At 43.0% G+C, this 17,036-nt stretch overlaps 1 protein-coding gene across 1 annotated transcript in view; it reads right to left on the bottom strand.

The window, feature by feature from the left end:
- AK8 (adenylate kinase 8) overlaps positions 1 to 17,036 on the bottom strand; it is a 104,975-nt gene that overhangs the window by 68,649 nt on the left and 19,290 nt on the right. Inside the window, exons 3-4 of the mRNA XM_077284639.1 lie at positions 4,071 to 4,120; positions 2,446 to 2,559 (exon numbers count right to left, since the gene is read on the bottom strand). Of these exons, the coding sequence (XP_077140754.1) occupies positions 2,446 to 2,559; positions 4,071 to 4,120 (164 nt within the window). The remainder of the gene's footprint in view (positions 1 to 2,445; positions 2,560 to 4,070; positions 4,121 to 17,036) is intronic.

The raw sequence follows: 17,036 nt of genomic DNA, 5'->3' as shown, positions 1-17,036 counted from the left end.
TGGAGACAAGGGGCAGATTGGAGACAAAGGACAGATTGGAGACAAGGGACAGATTGGAGACAAGGGGCAGAATGGAGAGAAGGGGCAGAATGGAGACAAGGGACAGATTGGAGACAAGGGGCAACATGGAGACACAGGGGCAGAATGGAGACACAGGGAGCAAGAATGGGGACATGGGGCAAGAATGGGGACACAGGGCAGGATTTGAGTCACGGGGCAGGATTGGAGACAGGGGGCAAGAATGGAGACACGGGGCAGATGGGAGACACAGGGGTAGGATTGGAGAAACGGGCAGACTGGAGACGGGGCAGAATGGAGACACGGGGGCAGAATGGCGACACGGGGCTGAATGGAGACACGGGGCAGATGGGAGACACGGGGCTGATGGGAGACACAGGGGGCAGGATTGGAGACATGGGGCAGACTGGAGACAGGGGGCAGAATGGAGACACGGGGCAGATGGGAGACACGGGGGCAGATGGGAGACATGGAGGCAGGCGTGGAGACATGGGGTGCAGGATAGAGACATGGTGCAGGATGGAGACAGATGGGGCAAGATCATGGGACAGATGGGGCAGGATCATGGGACAGATGGGGCAGGATCATGGGACAGATGTTGCAGGATCATGGGACAGATGGGGCAGGATCATGGCGCAGGATGGGGATATCATATGGGGCACGATGGGACATCACATGGGGGCAGATTAGGAGAACATATGGCTGGAGCCAGGAATGAGACACACTGGGGCCAGGATGGGGATATTATTACTATAGGGGCTAATTAAGGGATATTATTACTGCAGTGATGTATTTATTTTATTTTTTGAGGATACTGTTTTAAATGGGGGGGCAGTCCTGTTACTGTGCAGAGCATCACTGTCGCTTTTTTTCTTCATCTGTTATAGTTTAGAATTTGGGAAAAAAAAAAAATAAGTAATGTGTCCTGCAAGCTGTGCTCTAGATAACTGTTATTTCCTGCAGAAATGAGCCCTGGCTGGATGAAGTGATGGCGGTCTGTGCTGGATGAAGATTAAAAAGCAAAGATGAAGGACTTCACCTGAGATGTCACTGGTGAGTCAGTGTGTTACCTGTACACTGATGCTATACACTGTATACTATATACAGTGGTCCTATGTACAATGTCACCTGTAATCACTGTATTACCTTTACAATGACACTATACATTTTGAAAATTTAAAAATAAATAAAAATTTACCTAAATTGTATTGGATATTTTAACAAATGTTTAATGGGTTAGAGTAGGGTAGGGCCTGACCTTGTCGTGGTGGCGGCTTTAAAAATCTTTTGACTGTGGACAGTTCGAGGGGTGGAGGCGGGGCTGGGGTGGAACCTGGGCAGAGTCTCAAGGGGGCCCCGAAAATTTTGCCAGTTTGGGGCCCCGAAATTCCTAGTGGCAGCCCTGCAGGAGACTATACCCCCTAAAAGGTATTTATTGATCTAGGGCACAGGTCTCAAACACGCGTCCCACAGGCATATAGGCCACGTAACGATCGCGCTCGCTCCAGCAGCCGCCGACATCCGCGCTGTAGTGCAGTGTATTGCTGCGTCCCAGTGGCGTATGATGTCACTGCCATGCGCAGATGTCAGCTGCTTGCCTCTGATAGGACGGCGGCTGACACTAGTATTGCTGTGCCGAGAGCCGGTCTCTGCGCGGCAATACATTGCACTACAGCGCGGATGTCGGCGGCTCCTGGACCGGGCAGCGGTCATCAAGGGGTCTATATGCCTGCGGGCCACAGGAGCAGAAAGGACGCCGAGGGAACAGAGGACAGGTGAGAAGAATCTTTTATTTTCTTCTTTGTTATGTCTATGTGAAAATGGGGGGGGCATGGATGGGGGACCTGTCTGCAATATATGGGGGAGACCTGGTTGGGGGACATGTCTGCAATATGGGTGGACCTGGTTGGGGCATATGTCTGCAAAGTATGGGGGAACCTGGATGGGGTACATGTCTGCAATATATGGGGGAACCTAGATGGGGCACATATCTGCAATATGGGTACGTGGATGGGGGACATAACGAAAAGAATGGGACCAGCATGGGGCCATAGCTACAAGATGGGGACCTGGATGGGGCACATTACTACAAGATGGGGACCAGCATGGGGCACATTACTACAAGACATGGACCAGTTCAAAAGGTGTATAGGTGTATAATGACTAAAAATGTCATTTTGTCATGCAAATAATGCGGCCCCCGAAATTAAATGTTTTTTCGTGTGCGGCCCATCTACCCAGCCAAGTTTGAGACCCCTGATCTAGGGGGTGGTCTTTCCCACTTATCCCGTCACTCCTGTATACAGGTAACTGATATGAGCGGCTCTTTCTGTGCCGTCACCTCGATCGCTCCACGATTCAGTGACTGCACATATTAGTGATGCTTTCTCCACCTTGGAAATGATGCCCCGCTTTCCGTGGCCCTACCTGGTCTCTCCCTTTGTATGAGAGCGCTTCCTCCACCAGCGCGGAGACATCACTTGACAAGAAGCTCTCTGGAGTCAGGTGAGTGGCATTCAGGCGCTTACACAGCAGCTTCGCCTGCGGGGGAGAAAACAGGAGAACCGGAGTCCAACTTCTGCAGAAGAAAACAGGTTTCAAAGGCCTCATATGTCTTTATGCCAAGCAAACCTCCTCCTCCTCCTTGCTGCCGGCACCGTTAAATAAATGATCTGTGAGCAAATGTATGTTTAAACACAGAGCAGACCCCCTGAGGAGCCGGAGGGGACACAGGAGGGCCGAGGGGACCCAATCTCACAACCCTCAGAGGGGGACCCCAGTCATCTCTAATGTATGAGTTACTTATACAGGGGGCTGAGCCAGTAACCGCTGCCCCAGAGGGCACAGACGTGGGGGGAATGTGCCATAGCAATATGAGCACGGGTGGGCTACCACAAACCAGCCCCTCTCTCGGCAATGTCAACTTAAATTATGTGCAGTATATGCTCTCCAAAACACAAAACCACAAACTGGTCATAATATACCATCTGTATCGTATACTGGTCATTATATACCATCTGTATTGTATAATGGTCATTATATACCTTCTGTATTATATACCGGTCATTATATACCATCTGTATTATATACCGGTCATTACATACCATCTGTATTATATACCGGTCATTATATACCATCTGTACTATATACTGATCATTATATACCATCTGTATTATATACCGGTCATTATATACCATCTGTATTATATACCGGTCATTATATACCATCTGTATTATATACCAGTCATTATATACCATCTGTACTATATACTGATCATTATATACCATCTGTACTATATACTGATCATTATATACCATCTGTATTATATACCGGTCATTATATACCATCTGTATTATATACCAGTCATTATATACCATCTGTATTATATACTGATCATTATATACCATCTGTATTATATACCGGTCATTATATACCATCTGTATTATATACTGGTCATTATATACCATCTGTACTATATACTGATCATTATATACCATCTGTATTATATACCGGTCATTATATACCATCTGTATTATATACCGGTCATTATATACCATCTGTATTATATACCGGTCATTATATACCATCTGTATTATATACTGATCATTATATACCTTTTGTATTATATACCGGTCATTATATACCATCTGTACTATATACTGGTCATTATATACCATCTGTACTATATACTGGTCATTATATACCATCTGTATTATATACTGGTCATTATATACCATCTGTACTATATACTGATCATTACATACCATCTGTATTATATACCGGTCATTATATACCATCTGTACTATATACTGGTCATTATATACCATCTGTATTATGTACTGGTCATTATATACCATCTGTACTATATACTGATCATTACATACCATCTGTATTATATACCGGTCATTATAAACCATCTGTACTATATACTGGTCATTATATACCATCTGTATTATATACTGCTCATTATATACCTTCTGTATTGTATAATGGTCATTATATACCATTTGTATACTGGTAAGATAAGTATAGATTTTTCTGTGCATACGTACCATAGTGTGTTTTCCTGAGGCTGGGGGGCCCAAAACTATAATTCTTGGCACTGTGGGGGTAGAAATAAAAGCTGTTGAGATGTCAATATCTACACAGGCGTGATGTCAGTCATGTGGCTCATCTTCATGACTTCATAACACATTTTCTCCAAGTGTTAGGAAATTATATGCCAGTCTTGGGTGGCAGAGGAGCAGGGGTTTCCAGCGATTAGTAGCGGTCGCAGACACTAGACAGCCAGCTATCTATTACATAGGTGATGAATGAATGTTTGGAACACCCCTTTATGAAGATGCAACGAGATAAAAGCCATAGAGATAATAGTCACAAGTTGCTACAATGTAGAAACAGCAACAAGACAAAGTTTTATCCTTAGGCTACTTTCACACTTGCGTTGTGTGACGACCGTCGCAATGCGTCGTTTTGGAGAAAACACGCATCCTGCAAAGTTGCCCGCAGGATGCGTGTTTTCTCCATAGACTTGAATTAGCGACGGATGCGTCGTGTTTTGGCGGACCGTCGGCACAAAAAAAGTTCCATGTAACGTTTTTTTGTGCGTCGCGTCCGCCATTTTCAACCGCGCATGCACGGCCGAAACTCCGCCCCCTCCTCCCTGGAACCCACAATGGGGCAGCGGATGCGATGTAAAACTGCTTCCATTGCCCACGTTGCGCATTTATTTCACAACATGTGTCGGTACGTCGGGCCGACGCAAGTGTGAAAGTAGCCTTACTTAGCTGCTCTCTGTAGTTTTGAGGGTGTATATAAATAAGATTCTGCATATCCCGTAAATTTATGCATGTAAAATTTGTTCACCCCTGGTCAAAATTACTGTTATTGTGAACAGATAAGCAAGTTGAAGATGAAATGACCTCTAAAGGGCTAAGGTTAAAGATGACACATTTCCTTTGTATTTTAGGCAAATATATACATATATACAGCTCTGGCAAAAATTAAGAGACCACTGTAAAATGTTCAGTTTGTCTGATTTTTCTCTTTATAGGGATATTTGAGTAAAATGTAAATTGTTCTTTTAGTCTATAAACTTCTGACAACATGTCTCTGAAGTTCCAAGCAACAAATTTTGTATTTTTTTTCTGAGAAACAAAAATGGTCAGGTCTGGAGATTGGGCTGCCCATGACAGGGATTTGATGTGGTGGTCTCTTAATTTTTGCCAGAGCTGTATATTCTGTTTTTCACATTTTAAAAATTATAGAAAGGAAAGTGGGACGATGCAAAAATTTGGGCACCCATAGATATTTGTGTGCTCAGATAACTTTGACCAAGGTTTCAGATCTTAATTAGCCTGATAGGGCTATGGCTTGTTCACTATCATCTTTAGGAAAGCACAGGTGATGCAAATTTCCCAGCTTTAGGAAAACCCAGCCTCCTCTAACCTTGTGCCAAAAAACAGAAGTTGTCACGATCCATTTTTGGATTCGTGGCAGCTCTGATTCTGATATGATTTAAATTAAGCTTTTTTCCTTTTAGGACCAGCGGGGGTTATTATCCGCTTCCCTCACTGGCAATCTGTTGTAACTGCAGCGTGGCTAGGTCAGCTGATGTGGTGGTGACCACTCCCACAACCTTTAAATGGTCACCTGATGCATCAGCTGACTGTCGGTGATAGAGCAATCTACAGTGACCAAGCCTGGAGAAAGGAGCTTGCTGGCTGCTGTGGTTTATCAGCTGGTTTCGTGAGTTCATAATTCTGGTGCCTTTATTCTGCTGTGCGGTGCTTTGCAGCAGAGGAAGTTGTAAAGCTAAGTTTTGTTATTACCCCATCTGTCTCGTGTTTGTCACTATCCCCTGTGTTGTATTATCTGCAGTGGTGAGGCTAGCACCCCTTGCCGGCCAGTGCGCTAGCCAGGGCAGTGTGAGGTGACAGCAAGGGACAAGGTTCCTGATGGCGGTGGGGGAAGGACCCACTTGGGGCGTTAGGGGAGTGCATGGTCAGGCTCAGGTTTGAGCAGGAGGTGACCAATCCTCCTTTCCCTATTGGTAGGACCTTCCTCACCCCCTTAGCATCCCGTTGTGTGTCGTGCCCTCCTCCGACCAACCACCGCTCCATTCCCATGGGGTCACTCTATATCATGACAGCAGTCATGGGTTCTTCTAAGCAGCTGCCTATCACTCTGAAAATAAAAATGGTGGAGGACCACAAAGCAGGAGAAGGATATCAGAAGAAGAAGATAACAAAGCGTTTTCTAGTTACCCATTCCTCAGATCTAAATGTAATTAAGAGATTTACGTTACCACCAACATTGGAGATCAACATAAGGTCTGAAAAACCAAGCAAAATTTCAGAGAGTGCTGCTCGTAGGATTCCTAGAGCGGCAAATTAGAACCGCCGCTTGACTGCAAAAGACCTTCAAAAAGATTTAGCAGACGCTGGAGTTGAAGTACATTCTTCCACTGTTCAGAGACACCTGCACAAATATCACATTCATGGAAGAGTCATCAAAAGAAAACCTCTCCTGTGTCCTCACCATAAAATTTAGCATCAGAAGTATGCAAAAGAACATCTAAACAAGCCTGATGCATTTTGGAAACAAGTCCTGTGGACCGATGAGGTTAAAATAGAACGCTTTGGCCACAGTGATCAAAGGTATGTGTGGAGAAAGAAGGGCACAGAATTTTAGGAAAATAATATTTCGCCAACCATTAAGCATGGGGGCGGATCAATCATGCTTTGGGGTTGTGTTGATGCCAATGGCATGGGGAACATTTAACGGGTAGAGGGAAGAATTGATTCAATGAAATTTTATCAAATTCTTGATGAAAACATAACACAATCTGTAAAAAAGCTGAAGTTGAAAAGAGTATGGCTTCTACAAATAGATAATGATCCTAAACACAAGTCATAGTCCACAACAGACGGCCTCAAAAGGCGCAAGCTGAAGTTTTTAAAATGGCCCTCGCAGTCCCCTGATCTGAACATCTTTGAAAATCTGTGGCTAGACCTCAAAATAGCAACGCACGCAAGATGATCCAGGAATCTCACAGATCTGGAAGAATTTTCCATGTAAGAATGCATGAAAATCCCTCAAACAAGATGTCATGAAGATGTTGGGACTTTGGACACTAACAAGGTCCCTAGAACTACATAGTTACATAGTTACATAGTTATTAAGGTTGAAGGAAGACTGTAAGTCCATCTAGTTCAACCCATAGCCTAACCTAACATGCCCTAACATGTTGATCCAGGGGAAGGCAAAAAAAACCCATGTGGCAAAGAGTAACTCCACCATGGGGAAAAAAATTCCTTCCCGACTCCACATACGGCAATCAGACTAGTTCCCTGGATCAATGCCTTATCAAGGAATCTAGTGTATATACCCTGTAACATCATACTTTTCCAGAAAGGTATCCAGTCCCCTCTTAAATTTAATTAATGAATCACTCATTACAACATCATACGGCAGAGAGTTTAGTCTCACTGCTCTTACAGTAAAGAATCCGCGTCTGTTATTATGCTTAAACCTTCTTTCCTCCAGACGTAGAGGATGCCCCCTTGTCCCTGTCTCAGGTCTATGATTAAAAAGATCATCAGAAAGGTCTTTGTACTGTCCCCTCATATATTTATACATTAAAATAAGATCACCCCTTAGTCTTCGTTTTTCCAAACTAAATAGCCCCAAGTGTAATAACCTATCTTGGTATTGCAGACCCCCCAGTCCTCTAATAACCTTGGTCGCTCTTCTCTGCACCCGCTCCAGTTCAGCTATGTCTTTCTTATACACCGGAGACCAGAACTGTGCACAGTATTCTAAGTGTGGTCGAACTAGTGACTTGTATAGAGGTAAAATTATGTTCTCCTCATGAGCATCTATGCCTCTTTTAATACATCCCATTATTTTATTTGCCTTTGTAGCAGCTGCCTGACACTGGCCACTGAATATGAGTTTGTCATCCACCCATACACCCAGGTCTTTTTCATTGACGGTTTTGCCCAGAGTTTTAGAATTAAGCACATAGTTATACATCTTATTACTTCTACCCAAGTGCATGACCTTACATTTATCCCCATTAAAGCTCATTTGCCATTTATCAGCCCAAGCTTCTAGTTTACATAAATCATCCTGTAATATAAAATTGTCCTCCCCTGTATTGATTACCCTGCAGAATTTAGTGTCATCTGCAAATATTGAAATTCTACTCTGAATGCCCCCTACAAGGTCATTAATAAATATGTTAAAAAGAAGAGGGCCCAATACTGACCCCTGTGGTACCCCACTGCTAACCGTGACCCAGTCCGAGTGTGCTCCATTAATAACCACCCTTTGTTTCCTATCCCTGAGCCAGCTCTCAACCCACTTACACATATTTTCCCCTATCCCCATTACTCTCATTTTATGTAACAACCTTTTGTGTGGCACCGTATCAAAAGCTTTGGAAAAGTCCATATATACTACGTCCACTGGGTTCCCTTGGTCCAGTCCGGAACTTACCTCTTCATAGAAGCTGATCAAATTAGTCTGACATGAACGGTCCCTAGTAAACCCGTGCTGATACTGGGTCATGAGGTTATTCCTCTTCAGATACTCCAGCATAGCATCCCTTAGAATGCCCTCCAGGATTTTACCCACAGTAGAGGTTAAGCTTACTGGCCTATAATTACCGAGTTCAGTTTTTGCCCCTTTTTTGAATATTGGCACCACATTTGCTATACGCCAGTCCTGTGGTACAGACCCTGTTATTATGGAGTCTTTAAAGATTAAAAATAATGGTCTATCAATGACTGTACTTAGTTCCTGCAGTACTCGGGGGTGTATCCCATCCGGGCCCGGAGATTTGTCAATTTTAGTTATTTTTAGACGCCGCAGTACTTCCTGCTGGGTTAAGCAGGTGACATTTAATGGGGAATTTTTATCACTAGTCATTTTGTCTGCCATGGGATTTTCTTTTGTAAATACTGATGAAAAAAAGTCATTTAGCATATTGGCTTTTTCCTCATCCTCATCCACCATTTCACCCAGACTATTTTTAAGGGGGCCAACACTGTCATTTTTTAGTTTCTTACTATTTATATAGTTAAAGAATATTTTGGGATTATTTTTACTCTCTCTGGCAATGAGTCTCTCTGTCTCAATCTTTGCTGCCTTGATTTGCTTTTTACAGAATTTATTTAATTTTCTGTATTTATTTAATGCCTCCTCACTACCTACTTCCTTTAATTCTCTAAATGCTTTCTTTTTGTCCCTTATTGCGCCCCTTACAGCTTTATTTAGCCATATTGGTTTCCTCCTATTTCTAGTATGTTTATTCCCATACGGTATATACTGTGCACAGGTCCTATCCAGGATGCTAATAAATGTCTCCCATTTTCTTTGTGTATTTTTGTGTCTCAGGATATCGTCCCAGTTAATTGCACCAAGATCCTCTCTCATCCGTTGGAAATTTGCCCTCCTGAAGTTTAGTGTCCTTGTCACCCCCCTACTACCCATCTTATTAAAGGAGACATGAAAACTTATTATTTTGTGATCACTATTCCTAGTTCCATAGACTAGGGGCGCCCTGGTCTATCCCTGGATTATTCCTGAAGGTGGAGACGCCACGACCTCATGCCTTGCAATGCTTCTTTATCTACCTTGATCTGTCCCCTCACCCACCCAGGGTAGTGGGAAGCTGAAGTGTATAGGAACACACTAACCAGACAAACAAGGGAAGACAAACAGGAATAAATGAAAATACCAACTATACAAAATACACACCAAACCACAGAGTGGTATACAGGGGAGTTAACAGAAGGAGAAACCAAATAGGAGAGGATGCGGATATGCACACCGACAAAATTCCAAGCAACAATCTCCTGAACAATCTCCAAACACTAACTGTGAAGGGTTAAACTAAGAAATATTAAAGCAGGCTTCATTTTGTGCTTTTCCACTCCATCTTGCTGTTTTAAGATAAATTTTACTTGGTAAAGTTCACAGCTGTTATGAGACCTTGATTGTTTCAACTTGGACAGGACATGAGACTGAGGGTGTATTGTTCTACGAGACTTTGACGTACAGACTGTTCCTGCATTCTTATAGGTTGAGAACTGTGAGCGTGTTCTTATGTTGATTGGTTGAATTGTAACTTGTTAAGATTATGAATGGTGTGACACAATAAACGGGGGCCAGAGATCTGCTCGATCCCCCCAGAGACACACGTCTCCGTCTGGTCATTTTCTGTTGCCGGCAAAGCTCTGTAGATCAATTTGAAAATCACTGAGTCAACCATGAAGGATCACTTTAGATCCTCCCTCAGCAGCCAACTGCAACCACGAACTACACCTCTGACTCCAGAACTAAGCAGTAAGAACTAACACTAGCAATCCGTAAGTGCCAGAAGCGAGCATATATAGCAGAGGGGAGTGGCCAAACAGCTGAGAAAATCCAAGTAGGAAAACTCCAGGAGCTTCAACTGAACAGATTCGCCCTTGCATTGCTAGGAAAATAAAAACCTGCACTATTAATACGATGGTGAAGTACCGTACTTCTAACAAGTGCAGGAGTGCTTGAAACAAGACACTGTGGTCTTCTGGCTCCTCTCTGTGATGGTATCCCCGAAACGCAAGAATTGAAAAACTCTTGTCAGGCTACAAAAATTGTTTACAAGCTGTGATACTTGCAAAATGGGGTGCTACTAGGTACTACTAACCATGCAGGGTGCCCAAACTTTTGCATTGGCCCATTTTCCTTTCTGTAAATTTTCAAATGTAAAAGATGACTTTTTTTTGCCTAAAATAAAAAGGAAATGTGTCATCTTTTACTTTAGGATTTCAACTTGCTTAACTGTTCACAATAACAATAATTTTGACCTGGGGGGCCCAAACTGTTATATACCACTGTATTTAATTTTTTTGCTGCTTTTATTACTCTTTTTTGTTTTTTTATGTTTTTATTTTTTTGCTTGATTATTATTATGCTTGTTTTTTTTGTCATTTTTTTAATGTTTTGATGTCTGCATGACTATTTAACCCCTTAGTGACAGAGCCAATTTGGTACTTAATGACCGAGCCAATTTTTACAATTCTGACCAGTGTCACTTTAAGAGGTTATAACTCTGGAACGCTTTATCGGATCCCGCTGATTCTGAGATTGTTTTTTCGTGAAATATTGTACTTCAAGTTAGTGGTAACATTTCTTCGATATTACTTGCGATTATTTATGAAAAAAATGGAAATATGGCGAAAATTTTTAAAATTTTGCAATTTTCAAACTTTGTATTTTTATGCCCTTAAATCAGAGAGATATGTCACAAAAAAATAGTTAATAAATAACATTTCCCACATGTCTACTTTACATCAGCACAATTTTGGAAACAATTTTTTTTTGTTAGGGAGTTATAAGGGTTAAAAGTTGACCAGCAATTTCTCATTTTTACAACACCATGTTTTTTTTAGGGACCACATCACCTTTGAAGTCATTTTGAGGGGTCTATATGATAGAAAATAACCAACTGTGACACCATTCTAAAAACTGCACCCCTCAAGCTGCTCAAAACCACATTCAAGAAGTTTATTAACCCTTTACGTACTTCACAGGAACTGAAACAATGTGGAAGAAAAAAATGAACATTTAACTTTTTTTTGCAAACATTTTACTTCAGAACCATTTTTTTTAATTTTCACAAGTGTAAAAACAGAAATTTAACCACAAATTTTGTTGTGCAATTTTTCCTGAGTACGCCAATACCCCATATGTGGAGGTAAACCACTGATTGGGCGCACCGCAGAGCTTGGAAGTGAAGGAGCACCGTTTGACTGTTTCAATGCAGAATTGGCTGGAATTGAGATCAGACGCCATGTCGCGTTTGGAGAGCCCCTAATGTGCCTAAACAGTGGAAACCCCCCACAAGTGATACCATTTTGGAAACTAGACCCCTTAAGGAACTTATCTAGATGTGTGGTGAGCACTTTGAACCCCCAAGTGCTTCACAGAAGTTTATAACGTAGAGCCGTGAAAATAAAAAATCGCATTTGTTTTCACAAAAATGATTTTTTCGCCCACAAATTCTTATTTTCACAAGGGTAACAGGAGAAATTAGACCACAAAAGTTGTTGTGCAATTTCTCCTGAGTACGTCGATACCCCATATGTGGAGGTAAACCACTGTTTGGGCGCACCGCAGAACTTGGAAGTGAAGGAGCACCGTTTGACTTTTTCAATGCAGAATTGGCTGGAATTGAGATCGGATGCCATGTCGCGTTTGGAGAGCCCCTGATGTGCCTAAACAGTGGAAACCCCCCACAAGTGATACCATTTTGGAAACTAGACCCCTTAAGGAACTTATCTAGATGTGTGGTGAGCACTTTGAACCCCCAAGTGCTTCACAGAAGTTTATAACGTAGAGCCGTGAAAATAAAAAATCACATTTTTTCTACAAAAATGATCTTTTTGCCTCCAAATTTTTATTTTTACAAGGGTAACAGGAGAAATTAGACCACAAAAGTTGTTGTGCAATTTCTCCTGAGTACGTCAATACCCCATATGTGGGGGTAAACCACTGTTTGGGGCGCACCGCAGAGCTTGGAAGAGAAGGAGTGTCGTTTTACTTTTTCAATGTAGAATTGGCTGGAATTGAGATCGGATGCCATGTCACGTTTGGAGAGCTGCTGATGTGCCTAAACAGTGGAGACCCCCCACAAATGACACCATTTTGGAAACTAGACCCCTTAAGGAACTTATCTAGATGTGTGGTGAGCACTTTAAACCCCCAGGTGCTTCACAGAAGTTTATAACGTAGAGCCGTGAAAATAAAAAAATCGCATTTTTTCTACAAAAATGATCTTTTTGCCTCCAAATTTTTATTTTACCAAGGGTAACAGGAGAAAATGGACCCCAGAAGTTGTTGTACAATTTGTCTTGAGTACGCCGACACCCCATATGTGGGGGTAAACCACTGTTTGGGCACATGGCTGAGCTCGGAAGCAAAGGAGCGCCATTTGACTTTTCAATGCAAAATTGACTGGAATTGAGATCGGACGCCATGTCGCGTTTGGAGAGCCCCTGATGTGCCTAAACAGTAGAAACCCCCCAAAACTGACCCCATTTTGGAAACTAGACCCCCCATGGAACTTATCTAGATGTGTAGTGAGAACTTTGAATGCCCAAGTGCATCACAGAAGTTTATAATGCAGAGTCGTGAAAATAAAAAATATTTTTTTTTAACAATAAAGATTTTTTAGCCCCCAAGTTTTTATTTTCACAAGGGTAACAAGAGAAATTGGACCCCAAAAGTTGTTGTCCAATTTGTCCTGAGTATGCTGGTACCCCATATGTGGGGGTAAACCACTGTTTGGGCGCACGGCAGAGCTCAGAAGGGAAGGAGCGCCATTTTGGAATGCAGACTTTGATAGAATTGTCTGCGGGCGTTATGTTGCGTTTGCAGACCCCTAATGTACCTAAACAGTAGAAACCCCCAACAAGTGACCCCATTTTGGAAAATAGACCCCCCCAAGGAACTTATCTAGATATGTGGTGAGAACTTTGAATGCCCAAGTGCTTCACAGAAGTTTATAATGCAGAGTAGTGAAAATAGAAAATTTTTTTTTTTTTCACAAAAAATTTTTTTTAGCCCCCAAGTTTTTATTTTCACAAGGGTAACAAGAGAAATTGGATGCCAATATTTGTTCTCCAATTTGTCCTGAGTATGCTGGTACCCCATATGTGGGGGTAAACCACTGTTTTGGCACACGGCAGAGCTCGGAAGAGAAGGAGCGCCATTTTGGAATTCAGACTTTGATAGAATTGTCTGTGGGTGTTATGTTGCGTTTGCAGAGCCCCTGATGTACCTAAACAGTAGAAACCCCCAACAAGTGACCCCATTTTGGAAAATAGACCCCCCCAAGGAACTTATCTAGATATGTGGTGAGAACTTTGAATGCCCAAGTGCTTCACAGAAGTTTATAATGCAGAGTAGTGAAAATAGAAAATATTTTTTTTTTCACAAAAAATTTTTTTTAGCCCCCAAGTTTTTATTTTCACAAGGGTAACAAGAGAAATTGGATGCCAATATTTGTTCTCCAATTTGTCCTGAGTATGCTGGTACCCCATATGTGGGGGTAAACCACTGTTTTGGCACACGGCAGAGCTCGGAAGAGAAGGAGCGCCATTTTGGAATTCAGACTTTGATAGAATTGTCTGTGGGTGTTATGTTGCGTTTGCAGAGCCCCTGATGTACCTAAACAGTAGAAACCCCCCACAAGTGACCAAATTTTGGAAACTAGACCCCCTAAGGAACTTATCTAGATATGTGGTGAGAACTTTGAATGCTCAAGTGCTTCACAGAAGTTTATAATGCAGAGTAGTGAAAATAAAAAAATATTTTTTTTTCCCACAAAAAAGATTTTTAGCCCCCAAGTTTTTATTTTCACAAGGGTAACAGGAGAAATTGGACCCCAAAAGTTGTTGTCCAATTTATCCCGAGTACGCTGATACCCCATATGTGGGGGTAAACCACTGTTTGGGCGCACGGCAGAGCTCAGAAGGGAGGGAGCACCATTTGACTTTTTTAGCGCAAAATTGGCTGTCGTGTTTGGAGACCCCCTGATGTACCTAAACAGTGGAAACCCCCAAATTATAACTCCAACCCTAACTCCAACACACCCCTAACCCTAATCTTAACCCGATCCATAATCCTAATCACCACCCTAACGATAATCACAACCCTAACCCCAAAACAGCCCTAATCTCAACCCTAACCATAACCCTAATCAAAACCCTAAATCCAACACACCCCTAACCCTAATCCCAAACGTAACCCTAATCCCAACCCTAATCCCAAACGTAACCCTAATCCCAACCCTAATAATCCAAACCCTAATCCCAACTCTAACCCTAACTTTAGCCCCAACCCTAACCCTAACTTTAGCCCCAACCCTAACCATAACTTTAGCCCCGTCGTCACAAAAAAAGTTCAATGTAACCTTTTTTTTGTACGTCGCGCCCGCCATTTCCGCGCATGCGTGGCCGTAACTCTGCCCCCTCCTCCCCAGGACATAGACTGGGCAGCGGATGCGTTGAAAAACTGCATCCGCTGCCCACGTTGTGCACAATTTTCACAACATGCGTCGGTACGTCGGGCCGACACATTGCGACCGCCCCGTACCGACGCAAGTGTGAAAGAAGCCTAAGGCTACTTTCACACTAGCGTCGTACTCGGCCCATCGCAGTGTGTCGGGCCGACGTACCGACGCTAGCGTTGTAAGCGCCACACAACGGGTGCAGCGGATGCTGTTTTTTCAACGCATCTGCTGCCCCATTGTGAGGTGCGGGGAGGCGGGGGCGGAGTTCCGGCCGCGCATGCGCGGTCGGAAATGGCGGACACGTCGCACAAAAAAGTTACATGTAGCTTTTTTTGTGCCGACGGTCCGCCAAAGCACGACGCATCCGTCGCACGACGGATGCGACATGTGGCAATCCGTCGAAAATGCAAGCCAATGGAGATAAAACGCATCCTGCAAGCACTTTTGCAGGATGCGTTTTTTCTCCAATGACGCATTGCGACGGAAGCCAAAAAACGCTAGTGTGAAAGTAGCCTAACCCTAACCCTAGCCCTAACCCTAACTTTAGCCCCAACCCTAACCCTAACTCTAACCCTAACTCTAACCCTAACCCTAACTCTAACCCTAGCCCTAACCCTAACCCTAACTCTAACCCTAACCCTAATTTTAGCCCCAACTCGTCTCTCCTGCCGGCCGGCAGATGGCAGCAGATGGCGGGCGCACTGCGCATGCGCCCGCCATTTTCTTTCCCGACGAAGAAGCCGGCCGGCAGGAGAAGACAGAAGAGGACCCAGGGACACCGGGTGAGTATGTTAGGGTCCCCGAATCCCCCTATTTCTCTGTCCTCTGATGTGCGATCACATCAGAGGACAGAGAATTACAGATCGCTTTTTTTTTTTTTGCAGTCGCCGGTAAACTGTTAATTACCGGCGATCGCAAAACCGACCCCGATCATGTTCTTTGGGGTCTCGGCTACCCCCGGCAGCCGAGACCCCAAAGATCTTCCGGGTGCCGGGCGGCGGGCGTACTGCGCGTGCGCCCGCCATTTTTTCCCGGAAAAAAGATGGCGGCGCCCATCGGGAGCCACGAGGAGCACCGGGGGAGATAGGTGAGTATTGGGGGGCTATCGGGGACCCTATTTCTCTGTCCTCCGATGTGCGATCACATCGGAGGACAGAGAAATTAAAAGGCAAATCGCGTTTTTTTTTTTTTTTTTTTTGTTGCGACCGCCGGTAAACGGTTAATTACCGGCGATCGCAACTCGGGGGTCGGTAAAAACCCCCCGAATCATGTTCTCTGGGGTCTCGGCTACCCTCGGCAACCGAGACCCCAGAGAAAATCCGACTCTGGGGGGCGCTATTCACTTTTTCCACAGCGCCGTTAATTAACGGCGCTGTGGTTTAAGTACCCTTAGCGGCCGCCGTTAAAAGGCGTATCGGCGGTCGTTAAGGGGTTAAGGAAGGGGTGTTTTTTTATGTTTGTTTTTATTATTATTATCTTTTTGTTGCTGTTTTATATTTGCTTGTTTTTATTCTTTTGTATTTTTTTAGTTGCTCTTTCATGTTCTTGATTATTTTTCACTATTTTTACCTTTGTTTTTCAAGTTTTCTTTCTTAACTGTATGTTCTTTCATGTTTGCGTAATTGTTTTCATTATTATTGTGCTTGCTTTACATGTTTTTTAGCATTTCTACTTTTTTGTGTTTTTAAGGTGTTTTACTGTTTGTATTACTTTTTCTTTTTTTGCTTTCTTTATGTTATTCTTGGTTGTTATTGTTTGGGGTTTTCTTCTGCAGTTTTTATTATGTTGGCTTTTTTTGTATTTTAAAGATTTTTCTTGGTTGTTTATTTTTTTTTTATATTTTAGGCCTTTTTGTTTATATTATTTTTATTTTATTAATTGTTTTTATCAGTTTGGGAATGTTTTGGATGTTTGTTTATCATGTTCTTCATATTTTAGTCAGTTACAAATA

Source organism: Ranitomeya variabilis, chromosome 2 (genome assembly GCF_051348905.1).
Source record: "Ranitomeya variabilis isolate aRanVar5 chromosome 2, aRanVar5.hap1, whole genome shotgun sequence".
NCBI classification, from domain to species: Eukaryota; Metazoa; Chordata; class Amphibia; order Anura; family Dendrobatidae; genus Ranitomeya; species Ranitomeya variabilis.
Note: the sequence above shows the minus strand (reverse complement) of the source record. Positions and strands in the feature narration are given on the sequence as shown.